This window comes from Leptodactylus fuscus, chromosome 8, assembly GCF_031893055.1.
Source record: "Leptodactylus fuscus isolate aLepFus1 chromosome 8, aLepFus1.hap2, whole genome shotgun sequence".
NCBI classification, from domain to species: Eukaryota; Metazoa; Chordata; class Amphibia; order Anura; family Leptodactylidae; genus Leptodactylus; species Leptodactylus fuscus.
Window position 1 is genome coordinate 72801285 of NC_134272.1, and position 22653 is coordinate 72823937.

The 22653-nt window shown below is 42.4% G+C and overlaps 1 protein-coding gene across 2 annotated transcripts in view; it reads left to right on the forward strand.

Moving 5' to 3' along the window:
* The window catches only part of LRP2 (LDL receptor related protein 2), a 116285-nt gene extending 93968 nt beyond the window's left edge, over nt 1-22317 (forward strand). The window contains exons 54-80 of one of the 2 annotated variants that reach the window (XM_075284211.1): nt 414-637; nt 1075-1252; nt 1357-1553; nt 1696-1941; nt 2825-2953; nt 3708-3827; nt 5258-5374; nt 5784-5900; nt 7670-7807; nt 7887-8009; nt 9060-9188; nt 9318-9449; nt 10652-10783; nt 11516-11659; nt 13379-13544; nt 13689-13817; nt 14197-14417; nt 15075-15254; nt 16038-16157; nt 16662-16752; nt 17800-17867; nt 17953-18073; nt 18263-18392; nt 18838-18951; nt 19486-19590; nt 20215-20286; nt 21566-22317. In XM_075284211.1, the coding sequence (XP_075140312.1) occupies nt 414-637; nt 1075-1252; nt 1357-1553; nt 1696-1941; nt 2825-2953; nt 3708-3827; nt 5258-5374; nt 5784-5900; nt 7670-7807; nt 7887-8009; nt 9060-9188; nt 9318-9449; nt 10652-10783; nt 11516-11659; nt 13379-13544; nt 13689-13817; nt 14197-14417; nt 15075-15254; nt 16038-16157; nt 16662-16752; nt 17800-17867; nt 17953-18073; nt 18263-18392; nt 18838-18951; nt 19486-19590; nt 20215-20286; nt 21566-21733 (3811 nt within the window). In that variant the 3' untranslated portion in view covers nt 21734-22317. Of the gene's footprint in view, nt 1-413; nt 638-1074; nt 1253-1356; nt 1554-1695; nt 1942-2824; nt 2954-3707; nt 3828-5257; nt 5375-5783; nt 5901-7669; nt 7808-7886; nt 8010-9059; nt 9189-9317; nt 9450-10651; nt 10784-11515; nt 11660-13378; nt 13545-13688; nt 13818-14196; nt 14418-15074; nt 15255-16037; nt 16158-16661; nt 16753-17799; nt 17868-17952; nt 18074-18262; nt 18393-18837; nt 18952-19485; nt 19591-20211; nt 20287-21565 lie in introns of both variants that reach the window. The other variant, XM_075284212.1, reaches the window with a different exon arrangement.
* Nucleotides 22318-22653: the final 336 nt, after the last annotated feature.

Consider the following 22653-nt stretch of genomic DNA (forward strand, 5'->3'; position numbering starts at 1 on the left):
GGTGGTTAAACACGTATAGAGTAGACAACGAATGACAGAGTATCACGAAATCATGTTGTTTTGAAAAAGTGGCCATCTTGTGAAACCCAATAGGAATGGTACAGAAGGATACATCCGTCTTCTGAATATTCTTCTATTTGTACTATTAGCGTAGACGGAAGTTGCCAAATTGACTTTGTCTTTCTTTAGACCCTCTATCGAGTTAAGTTGATATCCAGATCAGGTCTCCTTGCATTGTAATATAACATTATGTAATAAAATGTGGATCTATTATGTAAAGTTACACCCACTAAAATCTTCCTAAATTCTTGCTGTTACTTTTGTTCATTCCCATTTTATAGTCAGCAGCCGAATAAGCAGACCTTTCTTCAGACATTTGCCTCAGTAGTTTTCCCTCTGCATCCTTTCTACAGATATTCGGACCTGGATGGTAGACATCGGCACTCTGTGTATGATGGAAACCTCGCTCACCCTTTTGCTATCACTATATTTGAAGATACGATATATTGGACGGACTGGAACACTAGGACAGTGGAAAGGGGAGATAAATACAATGGGTCTGGAAGAGCAATGTTGGCCAATACCACCCATAGGCCTTTCGATATTCATGTGTATCATCCATACAGACAGCCTATAAGTAAGTAATGTGATATTGGGCTAGCCATAGGAAACCAGTGTCTCTTTTGCACCTTGGAACTCGATGGTTTTTGTGTCTTTTCTTTTACTTTAACTCCATTTAGTTCTTTTGACTATCTGGATTGGTTTAGGACTCATGTTAGGGTTCTGGTTGGCTGGAAACAGCTCTTGGATGGTCATGATTGTAGTCATACAATGGCCTACACACTAGCTGTCTATTGGTGGTGCTAGAGCAGCTGGATCTACACTAAATCGATCTTCGTACCTACAACCTGCATGTCCATGTGATAGCTATCATGTTGACCTCTATGGGTCAAGGTTGGGCGAACATGCCAAAACATCTGCCTTGGACCCCATGAGAGCTTGTCTAGCACCTATCTAGCCTCTCTAGGTCATGTAACCCAACTTTCACTATACTGATACTTTACCCCTTTCTAGTGAACAACCCCTGCGGCAGAAACAATGGAGGCTGTTCCCATCTTTGTCTCATTAAGGAGGGAGGCCAAGGCTACACTTGTGAATGTCCAGACAACTTCCTGGCCATGCAGTTTGGAAATGTCATTCGTTGCCTTCCTTCGTGCTCCAGTACCCAGTTCTTATGTGCTGACAGTGAAAGGTAAGTTTGCCATTGTAAGACACCTACTTACTGATATGTTTTTCAATATGTCTCTGAAGTCCTTCAGATGGGACCTGTTGTTGATCCTCTGTTGTTTCTTAAAGATGTATCCCGATATGGTGGAAATGTGATGGTCAGCGAGACTGCAGGGATGGCTCAGATGAGCCGCCTACCTGTCCTCATCGGTACTGCCACGTGGGACAGTTCCAATGCAATGATGGAAACTGCACAAGTTCTCACTTCTTATGTAACACTTTCCCAGACTGTCCAGACAACTCTGATGAAGATCCAGTCCTTTGTGGTAAGCTGAGGGACACAATGGGGCCATCTTTGATGTGTAATTGTAAATGTATGTGTACTAGGTGTCAGTGGTTACTGTTCTCCTTCCATTTCATTGCACTTCATTCAGAATTCTTTTTGACTTTTACAATTGTTTCATGCAGCCAACCATCAGTGTGACGACCACCAGTGGCAATGCGCCAACAAGCGTTGTATCCCCGAGGCATGGCAGTGTGACACAGATAATGACTGTGGTGACAACTCAGATGAAGACAGTACCCACTGCGCCACCAGAACCTGCAACCCTGGGCAATTCAAGTGCAACAATGGACGCTGCATCCCTCAGAGCTGGAAATGTGATGTAGACGATGACTGCGGGGACCATTCAGATGAGCCCTTTCAGGAGTGCAGTAAGAACGATACCAAGCTCCCATACCATAATTATAGAAGTTTTATATAACGTTGTCACATAATTCTAAGATAATTCATACAGTATATACAATAATTAAAGGGACACTCCAGTATTCTCTATAGCTATGCAAGGTAGCCAGAGAAGGAGACTTCAAATATGTTATTGCTGATGCTGTCACCCATGTCTAGTACCTGTACCCATGGTCCCTTGGTTCTCCATCTTCACATTAAATGTTCACATCCGCATCATTTGCAAGAAATTTTATTTTGATTGGTCAGGTAATGGAGGGGGTGTACATCTCACCCAGACTACTAAAGTGGATGAGATGAGAAAACTCCAGAAGGAATGTTTGTTCTTGGCAGAAACTTTTGTCTGCTGAGCATTTTGGTAAATGATCAGTATTGGGCTGGATTTTTAGGAATGGCAGGTAGGTTGGTAGTGGGACCTGTCATTCCACCCCCCTCCAGTCCACACTTTGGGGATGTTCCGGCAGTAACTCAGCTGCAGAGAGTCTCCTCGTCAAGGGAGCATAAGAAGCCAGCTCCAGCAGCAGACTGGGGGCAGAGCTTGGCTGGAGAGCCAACAGAGAGGTCATATTTTTGGAGCTGTGTCCTGAATGATTCTACTGGCTTTTTGATTGCTGTTATTCTAGGTGAGGTAACCTATTCTATGTTTAGTTAGAGCCTAGCCGGGCAGGGATTTATTTCTGTATTATTTTCTTTTATTGCTGCACTGTTTTTTTTGAGTGAAAATAAAACTCTACTTTTGTTTTGGACCGAAGAAACTGGACTTGTGTGTCTATGCCACCCCATCTAGCAACCCCAGACCCTGACATGATACATTTTGTTACATTGTGTTTTCTTTGTGTCCTCTTTTCTCAGTGGGTCCCGCTTATCGCTGTGACAATCATACTGACTTCGACTGTAAGACAAACTATCGCTGTGTCCCTCTTTGGGCCGTGTGCAATGGTCACAATGACTGTAGAGATAACTCTGATGAAGAAAACTGTGGTAAGTCAGATTTTTGTCTAACTTTGGATAACCTAAAGCAAAATAGGTCTTGACTAAGATACATGTGATTCATTCATTCATTCATTCATTCATTCATTCATTTGCCTTTTCAGACTTGTAGAGCTAGGGATATATATATATAAATCTATTCTGCCTATGGCTAGTGTACTGTTTAAAGTGGTTATGCCATAGGACAGAAGATAAACACCTAAACATTGGGTCTGACCACTGAGAACCCCACTCATCCCAAGAATGAGGGGTAGTTTCCCCCACTGACTGCAGCCAGGCTAAATGTGGGTATGACCGGTGTTGGACTGGACTCATTTACTTGGTCAGTAGATAAGAGGCTACAACCCTACTCGTCCGAGCAATGCAGTTTTTTCAAACAGCTGTTTGTAGAGACCCCTTGTGACCTTTTTTAAGGATAGATCATCAATACTTTAGTTTTAAAATTATATACCACAATTGCACAATAATGTACAAGCCCTCACGGTCCCCCCGCTGTCACTAACTGCATTTTATGAGAATCAATAAGGTGTATTATTATGTGGGCTTGTAATTCCCTGTTATTGGGATATGCCTCATGAAGCAGAGTCAGCGGGTCCGTCACACAATCATCGGGCAGTATTCTCCCTCTCCCCGCCATGGCTCTATGCCAATGATTATTAAACCATTTAGGGCTTAACAAATACTTGTATAATCATTACGGTCACTGAACCAGCAAATCCTACCTGTGAATGATTGGAATTTACAGAACAAAGAACATGCAATCCACTTGGGGACTTTCGCTGTGAAAATCATCGCTGTATTCCTCTGCGTTGGAAATGCGATGGAGACGATGACTGCGGCGATGGATCTGATGAGCACAACTGCAGTAAGTCACCTGATCCAAATGTTCAGTTTTGTCTTAGGTCAGAATTGAGTTGAACATGAAGGCACTGTCAGTATTTGGACCCATTTGGTCTCTAATTTTCATTGGTTCGTAATGATTAAAGATGCTCCATTCTAGGAATTGTAAACTTTGTAGGGAGAATCTACCAAGCCCTCCTCACCAGAATTCTGGCATCAAAAAGTTTGCAATATTTTACATTCCAAAATGACTTATTGATGGGGTTGAGCCGATCTTGAGATTTCAGGATCGATTTTAAAATCTGATTTCAGATCATTTCCCAGCCGATCCCGATCGTGAAATTTGCTCGATCGCCGATCGGGATCCGATCTTTGCCGATCCCGTTCGCTCAACCCTAGTCAATGCTTTTCTATGGGAAAAGTCACTTTTTGGGTTGAGACGATCTTAAGATTTCAAAATCCGATTTCTGATCATTTTCCGGCCGATCCTGATCCCGATTGTGAAATTTGCTCGATCACTGATCGGGATCCGATCTTTTCCGATCCCAATCGCTCAACCCTGTTTATTGATTTGTAATATTTAATATTTTTATCTCGCTTTTTTCAAAAGAAGGTGGAAAAGAGGTGTGGTTAGGCTACATTCACACTACCGTTATCAATGTCTGTTGCTGTCACCCATATTTTTTTCAATGAGGTGAATGCTGATGGTCATGTGACTGAGGGGGGCGCTGTCTGCACATTTCATTTCTCTCATCCTGTGTTGGACATTAAATAATAGTAGTGTGAACCTGCCCTTAGCCTGTTGATCTGACGAATGTCACATTTAATAAATATATTTAAGAAAATTAAAATTTTTTCGCAATCTCATAGTGAGTGACTAGAAAGTGATATCTCAGGACAGATGTGTTAGACTCAAACTTAAAGGGATTTTCCACTTTCTAATATTTATAACCTGTCCTTAGGATAGGTCATCAATATTAGAACTGTAAGGGTCCGACGGACTAGGACCCCCGCAGATCAGCTGTTCTTGGACACTGCTACCCTTTGCAATGTTTACCTTCTGAGAGCCTTGTCGTACAAAGTGTAGTGCTGGGTTTACGTACTTCTTCAAGGCGCCATAGATTTCAATGGGGAATCACTGCAGTACCTAAATGATATCCACATGGATTTATTAGCTACTTGTTGATGGCGCCTGTAAATCGTCATGGGTTTTCGGAATCAGCCCTGAAAATCCATGACAAGTCCTATAGATGTAAATCCATGGGCTGCAACAAATCACAAACTTGGCTCTGCTATATTTTGCTGACACCTTGCAACTATATTTTATAGGATATATTTCCTATTACTTGGCTGAGCCATAGTCAGTAACCAACCTTGTGAGATGAAATCCTGTACATGTGTCAGGACATGAGTCAGGACATGTATCTACATACTCTCTTCCAAATGCTTTTGCAGGCCCCCGGGAGTGCTCAGAAAGTGAATTCCGATGTGATAATCTTCACTGTATTCCCAGCCGCTGGCTTTGTGATCATGACAACGACTGTGAAGATAACTCCGATGAAAGAGATTGCGGTGTGTATATAACATATGCAGGGATACTACACTGATATCGGGGAATGTAATGCTATATGAGCACCGGCCTGTCTTGTTTTGTTTCGTTGCCATTTTTTCGCCATGGTAAAGCAGCATGGGTTATACTGTATATAGGGTTCAGCTACAATTACTTTGTAAATACAGTGTATTGCATAGAATAAAGTGATCCTAATATATTGGCTCTTATGTAATGTAATAGTTTATATTTATCTAAACTGTAACATAGTATTCCAGGTAGAAAGGAAACATTCACGTTGCAATCCTACTATACATACCTGAGCTGCTGATTGATGTCATCGCGATGTCTGTGTCCCATTGCTCCAGTGTATTAGGATACGAGCACAGAGACATAGCACTGACATAGCACTGACTTGTCCTTCTGTTACAGACATGAGAACTTGCCATCCTGGTTATTTCCAGTGTAATAGCGGACATTGTATCTCGGAGCGATTCAGATGTGATGGGAGAGCTGACTGTCTAGATTTTTCGGATGAATTAACTTGCCGTAAGTATCAATATTAACGTATGCAGTTATGTGCCTTGGTTAGTGTCCCTAGTGCTACATCTTCAGTTTAGTGAATAGTACATGAATTGGAATTATTTTTTTATTGGAATTATTTTATTGTATTATTGGTATTATTTTATTGTATTATTGGGATTATTTTATTGTATTGTTGGTATTATTTTATTGTATTATTGGGATTATTTTACTGTATTATTGGGATTATTTTATTGGGATTATTTTATTGTATTATTTTATTGTATTATTGGGATTATTTTGTCAGAACTCAATGATTTTGATTCAAAAAAATAATCTCATGTTGAAACTCTCCATGGGGCATAAGGACGTTGTAGAGCAGACCTGGGCAATGTCCGGCCCGCGGGCCACATCCGGCCCTCTGACTGCTTCTATCCGGCCCGCGTAGCTAGTGGAAGTTTTTTCAAGGACCTGTGATGATGTCATCACAGCCTATCACCAGGATAGGCTATGACTCGTTAGTGGGCGGAGCCACACGGGACTGTGTGCTTTCTGCAAGCTGCCGGCATGGGGGCTGCTGGATAATAAAGAGAGAAGAGACAGCATGTGTGAGCAAGAGGGAGGACTAGGGGCAGATGTAGGGGGCAGTTAAACTGAATGCACATGGAGGGGGGGCATTAAACTACTAGGGGGCAGATGTTCACGGACCTGTGATGATGTCACCGCAGCCTATCACCAGGATAGGCTATGACTCGTTAGTGGGTGGAGCCACACGGGACTGTGCTTGATGCAAGCTTCCGGCAATGGGGGCTGCTGGATGATAAAGAGAGAAGAGACAGCATGTGTGAGCAAGGGGGGGGGGGGGGACTAGGGGCAGATGTAGGGGGGCAGTTAAACTGAATGCACATGCACATTAATTGTCCATCCCTGTTGTAGAGGGACCCAGTTAGGCGCTCCCAGTCCATCCATGTATACGATAGAAAGACATTTCTTTCACTTGCTAAAGTTAATAAACCCTAACATATACAGACCCTTTTATACAGCTTTGTGTGAACGTTGTATATTTAGTCCCAAAAATTAGATTAGAGTCCGTCATGGGCAAGGTGAAAAAAAAATCATAGACAATAGTTCAGTTTTGGTTCTGGATGTACCAGAAGGTTTCAGTGCATCCCTATGAATCCCTATGGGGTGAAATATTAAAGGCTTCTGTTTTCAACGTTTGTAGCATGTATAAAGAGGGTTTGGGGCATTACTGATAGAGAGATCCATTTTTACAGTCATAATTAAGAGGGTAATAAAATAAGAAGTCTAATGTCATACTGCCAGGCGGCATTCAATACAATAATCAGGATTGGGTATAATTAGAGATTAATTAAAGTGAGAAATGATTCAACACAATTAATTAAGTTAGTAATAAATGTTCTATTATCGGCGCGCAGGCACCACTGCTTGTGCAGGCACTCCATACATGACATGAATGACTACATGGGAAGTTAATTGGTTGTACGATGTCTCTTGCTTCTCATTATTCACGCTGGGTTAATATAAGTGATGATACATGTGCGAGGTTTACAAAGCGGAGGAACCAGGCACCCGAAAAAAGCTTCTTAAACAACTGCACAATTACATATCCCCGGCTCTGCTGCAGTCCTCGGTGGTGTCGGCCATCTTCAATGGCGTCTGGGACGTCACATGACTGACTTGTACATGATGTTGGATGAAACAAGAGTATCAAAAACTTCTTTCAATATAACTAAATTCAATCTCAAGATATTTACTATACCTCTCCTTCTTAGCAACTCGCTATCCCAATGGAACCTACTGCCCTCCCTCCATGTTTGAGTGTAGGAACCACGTCTGTATCCTGCCGTACTGGAAATGTGATGGTGACAATGACTGTGGAGATGATTCCGATGAAGAACTCAACCTCTGCTGTAAGTTTGTTCCTTGGTGTGCAGATCTCTGGGGTGGTCGGCAGTCATTGCATTCCATGTTCTTTGTTTCTCTTCACAGTGGACATCCCTTGTGAGCCTCCCTTCCGAGTCCGATGTAGCAACAACCGCTGTATCTACAGACATGAGATATGTAATGGATTGGATGACTGCGGGGATGGAAGTGATGAGACCGAAGAGCAATGTGAGTTTGTTCATATATACATGTGTATGTATAGGAAGAATAAATACCACTATTTCTGGTCTTGATATGACTTGTATTCTGCATTTTTAGCAGTTTTCCTCTCTGCAGGGTCTATCTCTAATTTCCTGTTTTCCTTGAGCTTGTCGGTGGAGACTAGCTGCCATGATGTCTCCCATACACCGCATACAGGACGCAGAAAAGGATCTGCTCATCTAATTTTCTTACTGACAACTGCGTTTGGGCCATTCCGTTTCCCCATCTGCATGATATATGCGGAGAGGATATTCCTGCAAGCAGCACTTTTCTCTCTGCATGCGAGCGGAAACCACATGGAACCCATTATAGTCTATGGGGTCCGTGTGGTTTCTTAGATAATCGCTTTTTAATGCGTATAGGTTTCTGTTTGGGGGGATCCAAATGGAAAACCGAACGCAGATGTGATCTGGGCCTTACACTCAACAGGGTCATAAAATACACTATAGAAGAACTGACCTGTATTGAAGTGAATAAGGCAATTGTAGTGAGATAAAAACTTTATTTTCATCAGTCTGTGTCTATCCTGCTCTTACTGAGCTTCTGCTCACTTCTCCCCTTCCCCTCTCCATAGACTTCCATGTCATCTGATGCCAATGTGATGTCAGAGTCAATACCCTTTTAGGAAGGAGCAGGGGAGGAGTGAGAAAAGACAGATTACTGGAGAAGAAAGCATTTTTCTCCAATAAGATATAGTACAAAGTTTCTTATATCTGCTTGTACAATACAATTGATGAGTATTATCAACAATTCTGTCAAATATTTCTGACAGACATTACATACCTTCTGGTATTTAGTGCATTGTGAATGTGGCTGGGATGCGCCTTGTGAGGGCACCCAAAATAAATCAGCAGCAATCCATCAATGATCAGTGGCATACAAGGGGTTATCCGGGCAAAAATGTTATTCTGTCCAACTTTTGTCTTCTGTATATAAAAACTAAACCGTTGTCATTTCAATAGCTTCCAAATTCATTATAAAAAGACATACTCATGAAATATCATCTTGTATTTCCAGGTAAACCCCCCACCCCAAGACCGTGCACAGAAGATGAGTACAAGTGCAGTAACTCTCACTGCATCCCCCATCACTATGTGTGTGACAACTATGATGACTGCGGGGACAGCTCTGATGAGATCGGTTGTAGTAAGTATATCCGCCATTCCTATGGACTTGCAGAGTTGCTTCAGTTAGTGTTGAGATGCTTTGCAGAATTGAAGACGGTTCCAGAAGTGGATTCGATATGTGTAATGTCTGTGGTGTATGTTTCTGTAGACAGAGGTTCTGGACGACACTGCGGAGAAAACATCTGTGAACATAACTGCACTAACTTAGCCGACGGGGGATTTGTCTGTTCGTGCCGGCCAGGATACAAAGCCAGTGAGACCGATCGCAACTCCTGTGATGGTAATTGGTGTCTGATCTTTCTTGTGAATGATAGCAAAGGAAATTGTTGGAAGAAACAGATTTAGCAGACCCCATGCCAGGTGTGACCCCGGACCCCATGACAGTGTGATGTTTTGGATCTGGGTGCAGGCTCGTATTCTAATCCCCTGAATTTTTTAATGAATCTCTGTAATTAAAGGGATTTTTCATATTATACAGTGATGGGATCTCACTAGGATGTGTCATCACTTTATGATTGATGGGGACTTGGCCTTAGAGACCCTCGCAGATCCTGAGAATGAAGAGGATGCAGCACTACTTTAGCACTGTCACCCCATGCACAGCAGTGCCCTGCTCAGGTTCATTGGGGGTCTCAGATGTCGAACTCCACAAATCATAGCAACTTGCTATTGCTTTACAAAATGGAAAACCACTTTAAAGTGCTTGTTTGTCTTTAGACAACCTATACCGAGTCCTCACTGGTTCCCCTTCTGTTAGCTAGAACTTAAAAGGGTTTTCTAGGTGTATGATGGTCATTGTTGTGGCTTCTTCATTACTTTCCAAGCACAGCGCCATACTTTGTATAGTGGCTGTGTTTGGTATTGCAACTCAACCCTACTCCTTTGAATGGAACTAAGCTACAGCATGGTCATGTGACCGATGAACGTGATGTCACAGGCTTGAGAAGAAGTGGAGTGCAGTATCAAAGTCTTGCCCTTTAAGGCAGCATCATTCAAGTCTGTCAGGGCAGGAGGATGGCAGGGATCAACCATTCTAAAAATGGATTTGGAGAATATATGAGAATAGAAATCATAGTCCAGGTAAAAAAATTCATAATGGGATTGAACCGAAGTGAAAGCTCCATCCAATGTACCGTATCTTTAGGCATACTTGCCAACATTTGCTGGCAGTTTTGTGGTAGGTAGGGCATGAGGGAGTGGCCCTGGCCCCTTTACAAGAGATCATACCATTCGTTGGGAGGGGAGGTCTCACCACTTTTTTATGACATGAACACAAAAATGGGGCCCCTGTTTGTGACCATGTAACACAGAGAAAGAGCCACCACTAGGTGGAGCTCACTGCATATAGATGTATATAGCAACTATGAGCTCTATGTATCCGTATGCAGGAGACGCCTACAATGACAGCCATGGGCAAACGCTTCTAATATGTAGGGGAAGTTATTTAGCTCATATATAACCCTGCCATCTACTTATCTCCAGATATTAATGAATGTGAGATATACGGGACCTGTCCACAAGACTGTATGAACTCCAAGGGAAGTTACGAATGTTTCTGTGCAGAAGGATTTCGATCAGTTGGAGACCAACTTGGAAGACAGTGTGCAGCTGAGGGTAAGAAAGACGCACAAGTCAGATCTTGGACAACATAATGGATGGTCATTAGATGTTGGTTTACTCGTGTACATCTCCAGTACATCTGCTTATACTATGACCCATATCAGTCTTCTGGTGCTCGGTCCATATAATGGGATGGCTGGTCCTTATAGCGATACAGAACATGTTCACCATGTTGTATCTCACCTATTGTGACTATCATTGTACACCATATTCTATCACTACGTTCCATTCTGATTTCGGGGTGACTGTCCAGTTTTCTTACATTCTTTTGCCCTTAATGTGACTGTCCCCAAAGTCAGCACCGAAAGTGGTGTCTATTGCTAGGTCTTTTGGGACCATTATCATGTTAGAGCTTTGATCATGGCCCGTCACATATACAATAAAACAGACAGCTTATGGATCCATTGGAGCCATTCAGAAAGCTAATTTTTTTTCTTTATTTTATTATGGCCCGAAAGACAGAAAAAAATTGATGCATTTAATATTTTTTCTCTTTTATTTACCTATCATGAAAGTCTATGAGTCCTTGAAGGCTGATTATCGTTTTGGGGTTCTCATAAAAATTTCCTTCAGTGTATACATATTGGAGTGCTAATATGAACTACACATTATCGGATTGTGTTTCGCTAGGCAACCAGCAGGTGTCGCCATTTTAATATAACATTGTGTCCATAGAGCCTGCTGATGGGTAATTGGTTTTGTGCATTTCTTATACTATTATCCCAGGTAACCCTCCACTTCTGCTGCTGCCGGACAATGTGCGGATAAGAAGATACAATCTGTCTTCTGAGCAATACTTTGATTATATCGAGAATCAGCAGCATATCCAGGCCTTGGACTATGACTGGGATCCGGAGGGAATAGACCTCAGTAAGTAACTTCAAGCTTCAGTGCCTCAATACAAGATCTAGAATAGACCCCCACCAGTGGCGTAACTAGGAATGGTGGGGCCCTGTTGCGAACTTTTGACATGGGGCCCCCCCGACTGACGCAGGAGACCCCGACCGACTCCCCACATTCCTGCACGCTCTATTATGCCCCATTGTGGCCCCTGCACACACTATTATGCCCCCTAGTGGCCCCTGCACACAGTATTATGCTCCATAGTGGCCCCTGCACACAGTATTATGCCCCCTAGTGGCCCCTGCACACAGTATTATGCCCCATAGTGGCCCCTGCACACAGTATTATGTCCTATAGTGGCCCCTGCACACAGTATTATCTCCCATATTGGCCCCTTCACACACTATTATGCCCCATAGTGGCCCCTGCACACATTAGTATCCCCCATAGTGGCCCCTGCACACACTATTATGCCCCATAGTGGCCCCTGCACCAGTATTATGCCCTATAGTGGCCCCTGTACACAGTATTATCTCCCATATTGGCCCCTTCACACACTATTATGCCCCATAGTGGCCCTTGCACACATTAGTATCCCCCATAGTGGCCCCTGCACACACTATTATGCCCCATAGTGGCCCCTGCACCAGTATTATGCCCTATAGTGGCCCCTGCACACATTAGTATCCCCCATAGTGGCCCCTGCACACACTATTATGCCCCATAGTGGCCCCTGCACCAGTATTATGCCCTATAGTGGCCCCTGTACACAGTATTATCTCCCATATTGGCCCCTTCACACACTATTATGCCCCATAGTGGCCCTTGCACACATTAGTATCCCCCATAGTGGCCCCTGCACACACTATTATGCCCCATAGTGGCCCCTGCACCAGTATTATGCCCTATAGTGGCCCCTGTACACAGTATTATGCCCCATATTGGCTCCTTCACACACTATTATGCCCCATAGTGGCCCCTGCACCAGTATTATGCCCTATAGTGGCCCCTGTACACAGTATTATGCCCCATATTGGCCCCTTCACACACTATTATGCCCCATAGTGGCCCCTGCACACAGTATTATGTCCCACTGTGAACACCCATGAACAATCATTATAATCTGGGATCTTTTCAGACCCCAGAGTATAATAATTGTAGACCAAGGAGGGATACCAACATAAAAAACACACTGTTACTCACCTATCCCTGGCTCCGCTGTACTCCTCGGTGGTGTTGGCATCGGTCATGTGACGTCAGGGACGTCACAGAAGTAGGCCCAAAGCCTGCCCGGAGAGGTAAATAACAGTGTGTTTTATGTGCCATTACCTCTCCTGGACCTCTGATCATTATACTCAGGTGTCTGAAAAGACCTCCGAGTATACTAATAGTGTTTGTGGGACCCGCAACGTCACTTACCGATCCCGGACCCATGTTACCATGGAGACACATAGTTCTGTATAGGAACTGCATACACAAAACAGTAGGGTCAGTTTAATAAAGAATACAGTATTAACCTTGTCTCACTCCTTTGTTATATATAGATGAGCCTGGCCTAGTTCTGGGCTAACATCAGCTTATTTCTACATGCCGAGTTTGCCCATATCTACAATGATCATACTGATTATCGACATGACTTTGCATTCGTTGTTTTTTTTAGGATTTTGGTAATATTTGACATCCCGCATGTATTATTGTTTTCTATTTACTAATATAATGAGACAATTCCTTTTCTTTCTCCATAAGGTGTTGTATACTACAGCATCCGTGGACAGGGCTCTGAGTTCGGGTCCATCAGGCGGGCTTATATACCTACTTTTGAGGATTATGGTAATAACATGGTAAAGGATGTCGATCTGAACTTGCGTTACATAGTGAATCCAGATGGACTGGCTGTGGACTGGGTCGGGAGGTAATGTATCTTTGCACTCGATATAAAATTGGTGGACACCCAATGGACACCTAGCGAACCCCATTATTTTGGCTTGGTAGCCAAGAGAAGAAAAACGGAATCGAAATCTCCAAACTAATCCGATGTCTTTTTCTCAATGATCAGACACCTTTACTGGACTGATGCCGGAACAAATCGTATAGAAGTAGCAAAACTGGATGGAAGATACCGAAAATGGCTTATCTACACTCAAGTGGACCAGCCAGCCGCCATTGCTGTCAATCCAGAGCTTGGGTAAGAGATTGTTCACACTGCTTACGATAATGGAGATTTTTCTCCTACATTCCCATTGCTATTTTTTCTTTGCTTTACAAATAACATTTAGGGATATTTGTGTTAATAGCGGGATCCATGCATTGCTGTCAGTGGGAAACATGTAATGCCTCATTTCTCCTGTGGTGGCACTGTGGAGGAATTGAGCACTCCCGTAGGCGATTGCTGGGATCCCTGCACCATGGGGGACTTTATCCTGCCTTGTTCACCAGTTTACTGGTATACAGGGTTTGAAAAAGTCACAATTTGTTCCCCAAATCTGAGGTTTGTGAACTCTTCTAACCATAAGGAATTGTGCAGATCGGAGAACCCCCTTTAAAATGTAAGTGTTTCCTTGCAGAATGATGTATTGGACAGACTGGGGCAGGCAGCCGAAGATTGAACAAGCCTGGATGGACGGGCAGCAGAGACAGGTCCTGGTCTCAGAGGAACTTGGTTGGCCAACTGGAATCACCATTGACTACATCAACAACAATAGAATTTACTGGAGTGACTCCAAGGAAAACATCATTGAATCTATTAAACCTGATGGCTCGGACAGGCAGACTGTTTTACATGGAGGTAAGAAAAGGGAGACCTCTCCCCTGCCTATTATTTCTAAAGGGAGGGACCTGTGCCAACATTTGAAAGATAAAAATTGGGATGTTTAAGCACCAACCCAAAGAAGACCCAAAATAACTGGGAGTGCCTACTTTGGGATAGGTCTTACATAAACTACACCCCTTTTGCAATTCACTTTTTGGGATAGTCCCGGAAAAATTGGGAATTAGGCATATATGGGCGAGTGGACTATACTCCATTACCAAATGGAGACTGCCATTGTCTATTGGCACTTTTCTGATCATTTTTATTCATTAATTCACCTATCCTCAAGTTAGATCATCAATACAGGATTAATGGAGGTCTGACACCTGCGACCCCCACTGATCAGCCGTCCATCTACATGCCATGACTCCTTCACTGTTTACATCATCTGTTTTATCTCAACCATGCAATATATCATGCCTCATCCCATAGAAGTGAATGGGACACTGAAGGGGGTCATGGTAATGGCATGATCTGCGTGGGCCCTTTAATCAGCTGATCAGCTAGGTATCAGACCCCCACTGATCTGCTATTGATGACCTATCCTAATTTGCAATCTTTGTAAATTGTTTGTCCTTCATTCTGAAAAATAATTTAATTTCATCTTCATCTTTGTATCCTCCTCCAAAAAAGATCTCGGCAACCCTTACAGCCTGGATGTGTTTGAAGGCCATCTGTACTGGACCACCAAGGAGAAGGGTGAAGTCTGGAAGAAAAATAAGTTTGGCACTGGACCCAAAGTCAAACTACTAACTATTAACCCATGGCTGACCCAAGTGCGGATCTACCATTCACATCGCTACAACCACACAGGTAAAAGTCCATCCAAAAATTCCTTATTATTTTGAAGGGTAGGGCCTGATGAGTTAGACTTCCACCAATATTTGCAAGTTGGTGTGCTGTGTTTTCTCAATTGTGAGACCCCCTACCATTGTACTTGGCCCTGTAAATGTGGTATAGGATTAGAAAACACATTTATTGTGATTTTATTTTCTACAAACAGCGCCTCTTTGGGCTATAACTGGTATTACAACACTGAATAAGGCTGAACTACAATCCCAGACACAGGCTATAAAAAATAATGGGGCTATTTCTGGATAAAAAGTATGGTAAATTGGGCAAATTTATGAAGACTAGTGTTACTCACACCATTCAAGCCCTGAAGTCAGCAGAGGGTGCACCTCATATAAGATGAGGCCCACACCTCCTCATAAATGATACGCACCCTCCACCAGACTGTGCACCTGAAGGGAAATGGACACTGCACGCACTGGGAAAGTAGCAAACATGGCGCAGAGCCTAAAAAAGTTGCACATTTTTGTGCAGAACCACAAAAATGTGCAACTTTTTATGCCTTGTACTTCAGAAAACCAGGTTCTGGGGATATTATCACTCCTTAAGGAGAGATCACCTTCACAGTCGTATGGAGACTGACAAAAGCCTTTTTCGCTCCACTGGGGGAATTATGGGAAGAATATGCAAATCTGTTTCCCAAGATGTAAATAGGAAAACTGTGCCTCTGTTTACCTGTAGACACTTTGTTATCTTCTCTTGTCTTCAGATGTAGAATTATCATTTTTTTCTTGTCTTCCTTAGTTCTGAATCGCTGTAAGGATGTCTGCTCCCACCTGTGCTTGCTGAGACCAGGAGGCTACACATGTTCCTGCCCACAGGGGACCCAATTCATGGAGGGCAGTATCACCGAGTGTGATGCAGGTATAACAAATCTCTGCCTTGTAGTTCCCTTCTCAGGCTAGGGCTACACAGTGACTTTGGCCGCAACTCCCATCTCGTGTGCATTTACCATACAATACAGGTCATACAGTATTACCCTTTCTCACCAGTAGGTGTCACTATAACAGGACATCTTATGGCTGAGTCTTTATTAATCACTTTCGGTTATACACCTTCGTATAAGTGTCCTGTATACCTAATACTAAAAACACACTAACAAACCCATTCCTGAGATGGGAACACACAAAGCTTAGCAATAACTGATATCCTTGTCTCCACAAACCTGGTGTCTAATGCAAATATTGTGTCCTCTGACCTCCCTTACGTCTATCCAGGTTTATATTATACAGTGTCTCCTATCCTTATAGTGTAAGTATCCAGACGTCTCCAGTGTCACATATATGATCTAGCTCCTCCAGTCCCTGCTTCTGATATGTGATAGTTGCATGTACTGCTTACTAACATGCATGGCTTTCCATTTCTTAGCTATTGAATCCCCTCCAACCATGCCACCCGCATGCAGATGTATGCATGGAGGAACATGCTATTTTGATGAAATGGGCCTTCCAAAATGCAAGTAAGTTTTGCCTGAATCCTGCTTGGTAGATGCCAGTATTGAAGAATTATTCATTCCTATATATCTACTGTATGTAGTTCATAGAAAGTCTAGCGTTATTGAAGTCTCAATACAGTACACGCATATAAACATAAGTACATGCTTACTTAAAGGAGTTTGCCATTCTAAAAATGCTAAGGATAAGGGTTTTCCATGCTAAGGATAGGTCATCTGTATCATCTTGGTAGGCGTCTGACACCTGGAACCCTCACCCCATTGAGAGAAACAGCTTTGTAACATAGTAAAAAAAAAAAAAAAAAAATGCAGCATAATACCTCTAATCTGGGAAACCCCTTTAAGGCCCTCATACATACACCATAAAACACAGCACCCCCACTGATCAGCTGTTTAAAGAGACTGCAGCATTTGGAAAACTATTTGGTCCCTCTATATTGTGACTGTGCTTGGTTTTGCAGCTCGGCCCCATTCAAACAGTTGATCTTGGGGGTCCCGTGTTTTGGATCCTTGTCCAGCTGATCATCAAGGATATCTATTCTAAAAATAGGTTATTAGTATCTAAGTTCCAGAAAAGCCCCTTTAGTCTGAGGTCCCAGGTTGCGGAAAACAGAGCTTTTTTTGCTGATTTTGTTATGATTTTTTGAGCCCAAGCCAGGAGTGGAATGAGCAGAAGGGAAACGTATTAGTACTATACACACACACACACACACACACACACACACACACACACACACACACACACACACATATATCCCATTCATTTTGTAGCCACTTTTGGCTTTGGAGCAGAAAATGCAACAAAATCTGCAAAAAAAAAAGGCTGCAAGTGGGGCCTCAGCCTTAAGCTGCACACACTGGGCTGGTTTTAAGGTCTACCCTGGGCCCTATTTCCAAGGGGGGCCTGCATTTTCCCATTAGGAGCAAACTAATACCATCCAATGTTATTTTGCAATGTAGGGTGGCATTATATTACTGAACATTTCTGAACATGTCATTCACTCTGTTGTACTTGTTGTGCACACTACTCCTCATGCATCCCATTACTTTCAGGTGTATGGCTGGGTATTCCGGAAGCTATTGCAATATGGCCTATACTGCTGGCATCCCTCCAGGAACTGGTATGTCTGATCCGTGTCCTGTATTTCATTCTGTGTATTTGAGATGATCTTCCCTATGTATGAAGCATTACGCTTTCTCCTCTAGCGGCAGTGGCCGTGCTCCTCACCGTGATTCTGGTCATTATTATCTGTGCCCTGGTGGTTGGAGGACTCTTCAATTACAGACGGACAGGAAAACTATTACCGGCGCTTCCTAAATTCCCAAGGTTGGTGCAATTTATGACTCTTTTAATGATCTTCGGCTCTATGCTCGGCTTCTGTAACACATAGGATGCCAGATGTCTGCAGGTTTTATGATTTAGGAACGCCAAAGATCATAAAAGAAACCTACATTTCTGTATTATAAGAGCCAAGGACCTGACTCGAGAACTGAACATTGTCCTATTATGTTACAGTCTGAGTGCACTGGTAAAATCGACAGAAAATGGCAACGGCGTAACGTTCCGGTCGGGAGCGGATGTCAGCATGGATATTGGGGTGTCTGGATTTGAGGGAGAGTCTTCTATAGACAGGGCAATGCAAATGGTAAGTATACAAATAAGGTAAATACTAGCAACGTAGTGATAATACAGTCTGTAGTATGAGGCATCGGCATGGTTCACACTGTGCTGTGTGGTAGTCTTTATGCATTTTGTTGCATTTTATGTGTCTGTATGTTAAAAGGGTATTTGTAGACTATGATAATGAGCTGGACTTCTTCTTCTCAGGTCAGTGACATCACATTCAGTGGTCACATGGCCATGTTGCAGCTCAGCCCCATTCAAATGAATGGGGCTGAGCTGCAATACCAATCATGGACACTATACAATGTACAGCGTTGTGCTTGGTGAGAAGTACAGAGGCCACAACAGTCAACATCGTAGTCCTGGAATATCCCTTTAATTGGTCGGGAGAAGTTTCTGCAATGTATTATATATGTTTGTTACTTGGCACGTAGGGTTGTTACATAATTACTATTGTTATGTTTCAGAATGAAACCTTCACTCTGGATGCCGGGAAGGAGCCGATTACATATGAGAATCCCATGTACTCCCATGCCGGGGAAAGTGGTGTCAGTGTGGTGAACATCAGCCAGCCGCCAGATGTAAGACTCCTAGTTCTTCGCCTGATCGATTATAATCTGGGGACTTTCAGACTATGTTCACATCTGTTTTTTAGTTTTTCAAATGATGGATAACCAACAGACCCCATTATTGTCCATTGGGGGTCTATTGGATTCTGTGTAACTACTTGCTGTCCACCTTCCCATAGTTTTGGTCCTCCGACGGACCAAGACAATAGGTAGGCAATGCTAGTGTGAACCTTGTATACTGGAGGGCAATAGAATAGACTAGAGCAAACAATAGCTGCAAACAGTATCCTTGCTCTGGAGGACTCAGAATGCCCACACAGTACACAGAGAATCCATCAAATGGCAATAGGCAGGGTGTAATACTTCTTTTTCCCTGCGGTGGCACTGCAGGAAAACTGAACACTTGCTGCTGGGTTTCCCCACAGCTATAGATGAAGGACACAGGCCCACTTATCCTCTGGAAACCCTTTAAATGGACCCTTAAAGGTGATTGTTCCTGACTTCTATTCTCCTTTAATTGTATATTCCTGTTGTTTTTCACTCCAGGTGACAGAAGTAAGCAGTGGACAGAAAAGTGACAACTTTGAGAATCCATTGTATTCTGTCGACACCCCGCAGGCCTCAGCCAGCGCAGAGCCTCTTCAGACTGAAGTATGCTATAGTCATTTGCAATTGGGCTTTGTTGCAAATATTACCTTGTAGGAAGGGAGGTCTGTCCCAACTCAACAATTCACTTCTAAAGATTAATGTATCGATTTATAACTGGGGGAGAAGCTCCTGCTGCAGCCAGTTGTCTTACAGGTCGGGCCACAAAATATGGAGCAGGTCCTGTACCTGTCTGTATTTGTGGCTCAACCTGTAAGACAACTGGCTGCAGCAGGAGCCTCTCCCCTCTGCCTCAGCCAAAAACAGGACAGATCAGCAGGGAATTACTCGTGTTCTTTGTAGGATATCTAAGAACATGCCAAATACCTTGTGGAATAACAAAACAGTTGGGGCAAGATCATGTCCTGTTTCATCATTCATTTCTAGGTGTAGAGTCCCTTTCAACCCCTTATTATCCCCCTGCCATTGACATGAGGCGGCTAATAGTCACCAGTATTGTCCGCCTTATCCTATTTGCTATATTATATCCCATCCTATATTAGTATGTAGTATCCAGGCTGCTGCCTCTCACAAGACGCTCTCCTTCAGTCAGAGCAGTGTATTTTTATACCAGACACCCGTGTCCGCCGCCGTACAATGACACCGCATTCATCTCATGTCTCTCAGCAGGAATCAAAGTGGAATTTCTTTAAACGGAAGATTAAACAAAGCACAAACTTTGAAAATCCAATCTATGCGGAGGTGAGTAAAGGCGTCCTCCGAAGAACATCGCCCAGATACATAGGAGGGCGCAGAATTATTTATAATCACAGGAAAAATCCATCTTACTAAGAGCCAAAATCCAGGAACAGCAGCGATATATAAGAAAGTGATATACACGAACAAGATAGAGATATGCCATATGCCATATGCCTGTCCTTAATGGGCAAGAGACATTAAAGGATTTCTCATATACCGATAGATAGATAGATAGATAGATAGATAGATAGATAGATAGATAGATAGATGATAGATAGATAGATAGATAGATAGATAGGAGATAGATAGATAGATAGATAGATAGATAGATAGATAGGAGATAGATAGATAGATAGATAGATAGATAGATAGATAGATAATAGATTGATAGATAGATATGTGATAGGTAGACAGATAGATAGATGATAGATAGATAGATAGATAGATAGATAGATAGATAGATAGATAGATAGATAGGAGATAGATAGATAGATAGGAGATAGATAGATAGATAGATAATAGATTGATAGATAGATAGATATGTGATAGGTAGACAGATAGATAGATAGATAGATAGATAATGCAGATAGATAATAGATAGATAGATAGATAGATAGATAGATAGATGATAGATAGATAGATAGATAGATAGATAGGTGATAGGTAGATAGATAGATAGATAGATAGATAGATAGATGATAGGTAGATAGATAGATAGATAGATAGATTAGAGATAGCGACTTTCACAATGTAGTTATATATGCCAGATTTGTATTGTTGTGTTCCTCCTCACCTTATACGTATTCCCGTGATACAGTTTGTCAGTGTACGTCCTCAGTGTGACATCTCGAGGATAGAAAACACTCCGCGGCTCCGGTGCCATCAGACAGAACTTCCAGCCGGCAGACAGTTTATGTGAAATTACATTTTAGCAAAGAAAACTTGTCACATTTCTTCCCCTGAAAGCCATCCCGGCACTGTGATAGCTTCCCTGTCATCTGCACCTGAGAAGTCGTAGTGTGTAATACTAATATTCATTCCTATCATCTCTGGTGACAGTATACTTACATAGGGCGTATCTATAGGGGGCGCACAGGAGGCAGTGACTACTGGGCCTTGGAAATTGGGCCTCATTACAGCATATGGCGACCAGTATTGTACATAGCACATGGTCATTGAGGGCCCTATGACAAATTTTGCATGAGGGTCGGGAAGAGACATGCTGGGAGTTGTTGTTTGCCGAAACAATTTGACCATTTACTCACTTTTCAATATATTCCAGATGGACAAAGACCAACAAACTGAAGCTGAGGAAGACCCTTCCCCCTTCACCTCCCCTCCGCCCCTCCCCAAACCTCAGAAGAAAGAACCGCAACACTTGTCCTTCTCCCCCACAGAGGACACTTTCATTGACACTGCCAATCTGGTGAAGGAAGACTCCGACGTATAACCAATTCCCCGAAACGTCAGACTCTCTTGCACATATTTTTTGCATCGGTCAAGAACCTTCATGTCGGTATAAAATATTCTCTTTTTAGCCTCTAGGTGGAGACTTTTTGCCTTTCTTTTTTTTTAAGAAAAAAAATAAAAAAAAAATATGCCAATTGCTATTTTTATGAACGATTATCACCATGTACTATATGTATATCTTTGCACTGAGACTGACTGAAAATAATATAAATATTTTGTATATTTGTAAATTTTTGAGAGGAAAAATTATTGTCGACATTGGTATGCGAAAACTTTTTGGAATAGTACAAATCAATAAAGGCACATTAGTAATTTGTAATACGTGACTCACAGGAATGGGTTAATAATATGTACAGGGGCCGCGATTAACATCCACGTTTTTTTTGTAATTGTACAGATGTTTATACAAACTTCTATTCCGAAAACTACCTTTATAGAGCTACATGAAGAATATATATATATATTTGTGTATTTGTTCACTTGGATATATTTTCTGGTATCTGTTTGTATAGACGAGTTTTCTTTTAGTCTACTGACTATGCAAACCATGGAACAATCAGGCGGCAATGAAAAAAATAAAATGTTATTAATGATGTATTGAAAAAAATGTATCGGATGAATTTTTGGGGTAATTCCTAAATGATCCATTCTTGATTGACACAATTTGACACCCAGACATGACAGAGATCCTACAGATCGGATCACATTTGTATTACGAGTCGATCCTTGGTTATGCTTCCAGTGGTCCATCATTAGTCCCCAGTACAGATGAGTACACTGATTCGCACAGAGCTGGGTTCGACTCGAATATTACAAATTGTTTGTATTTTTACAAATAAGAGTGTTCTGCACTGTGTTTTATAGATAGGTTCCTAGGAGCCCTGACAGTGTCATACACTA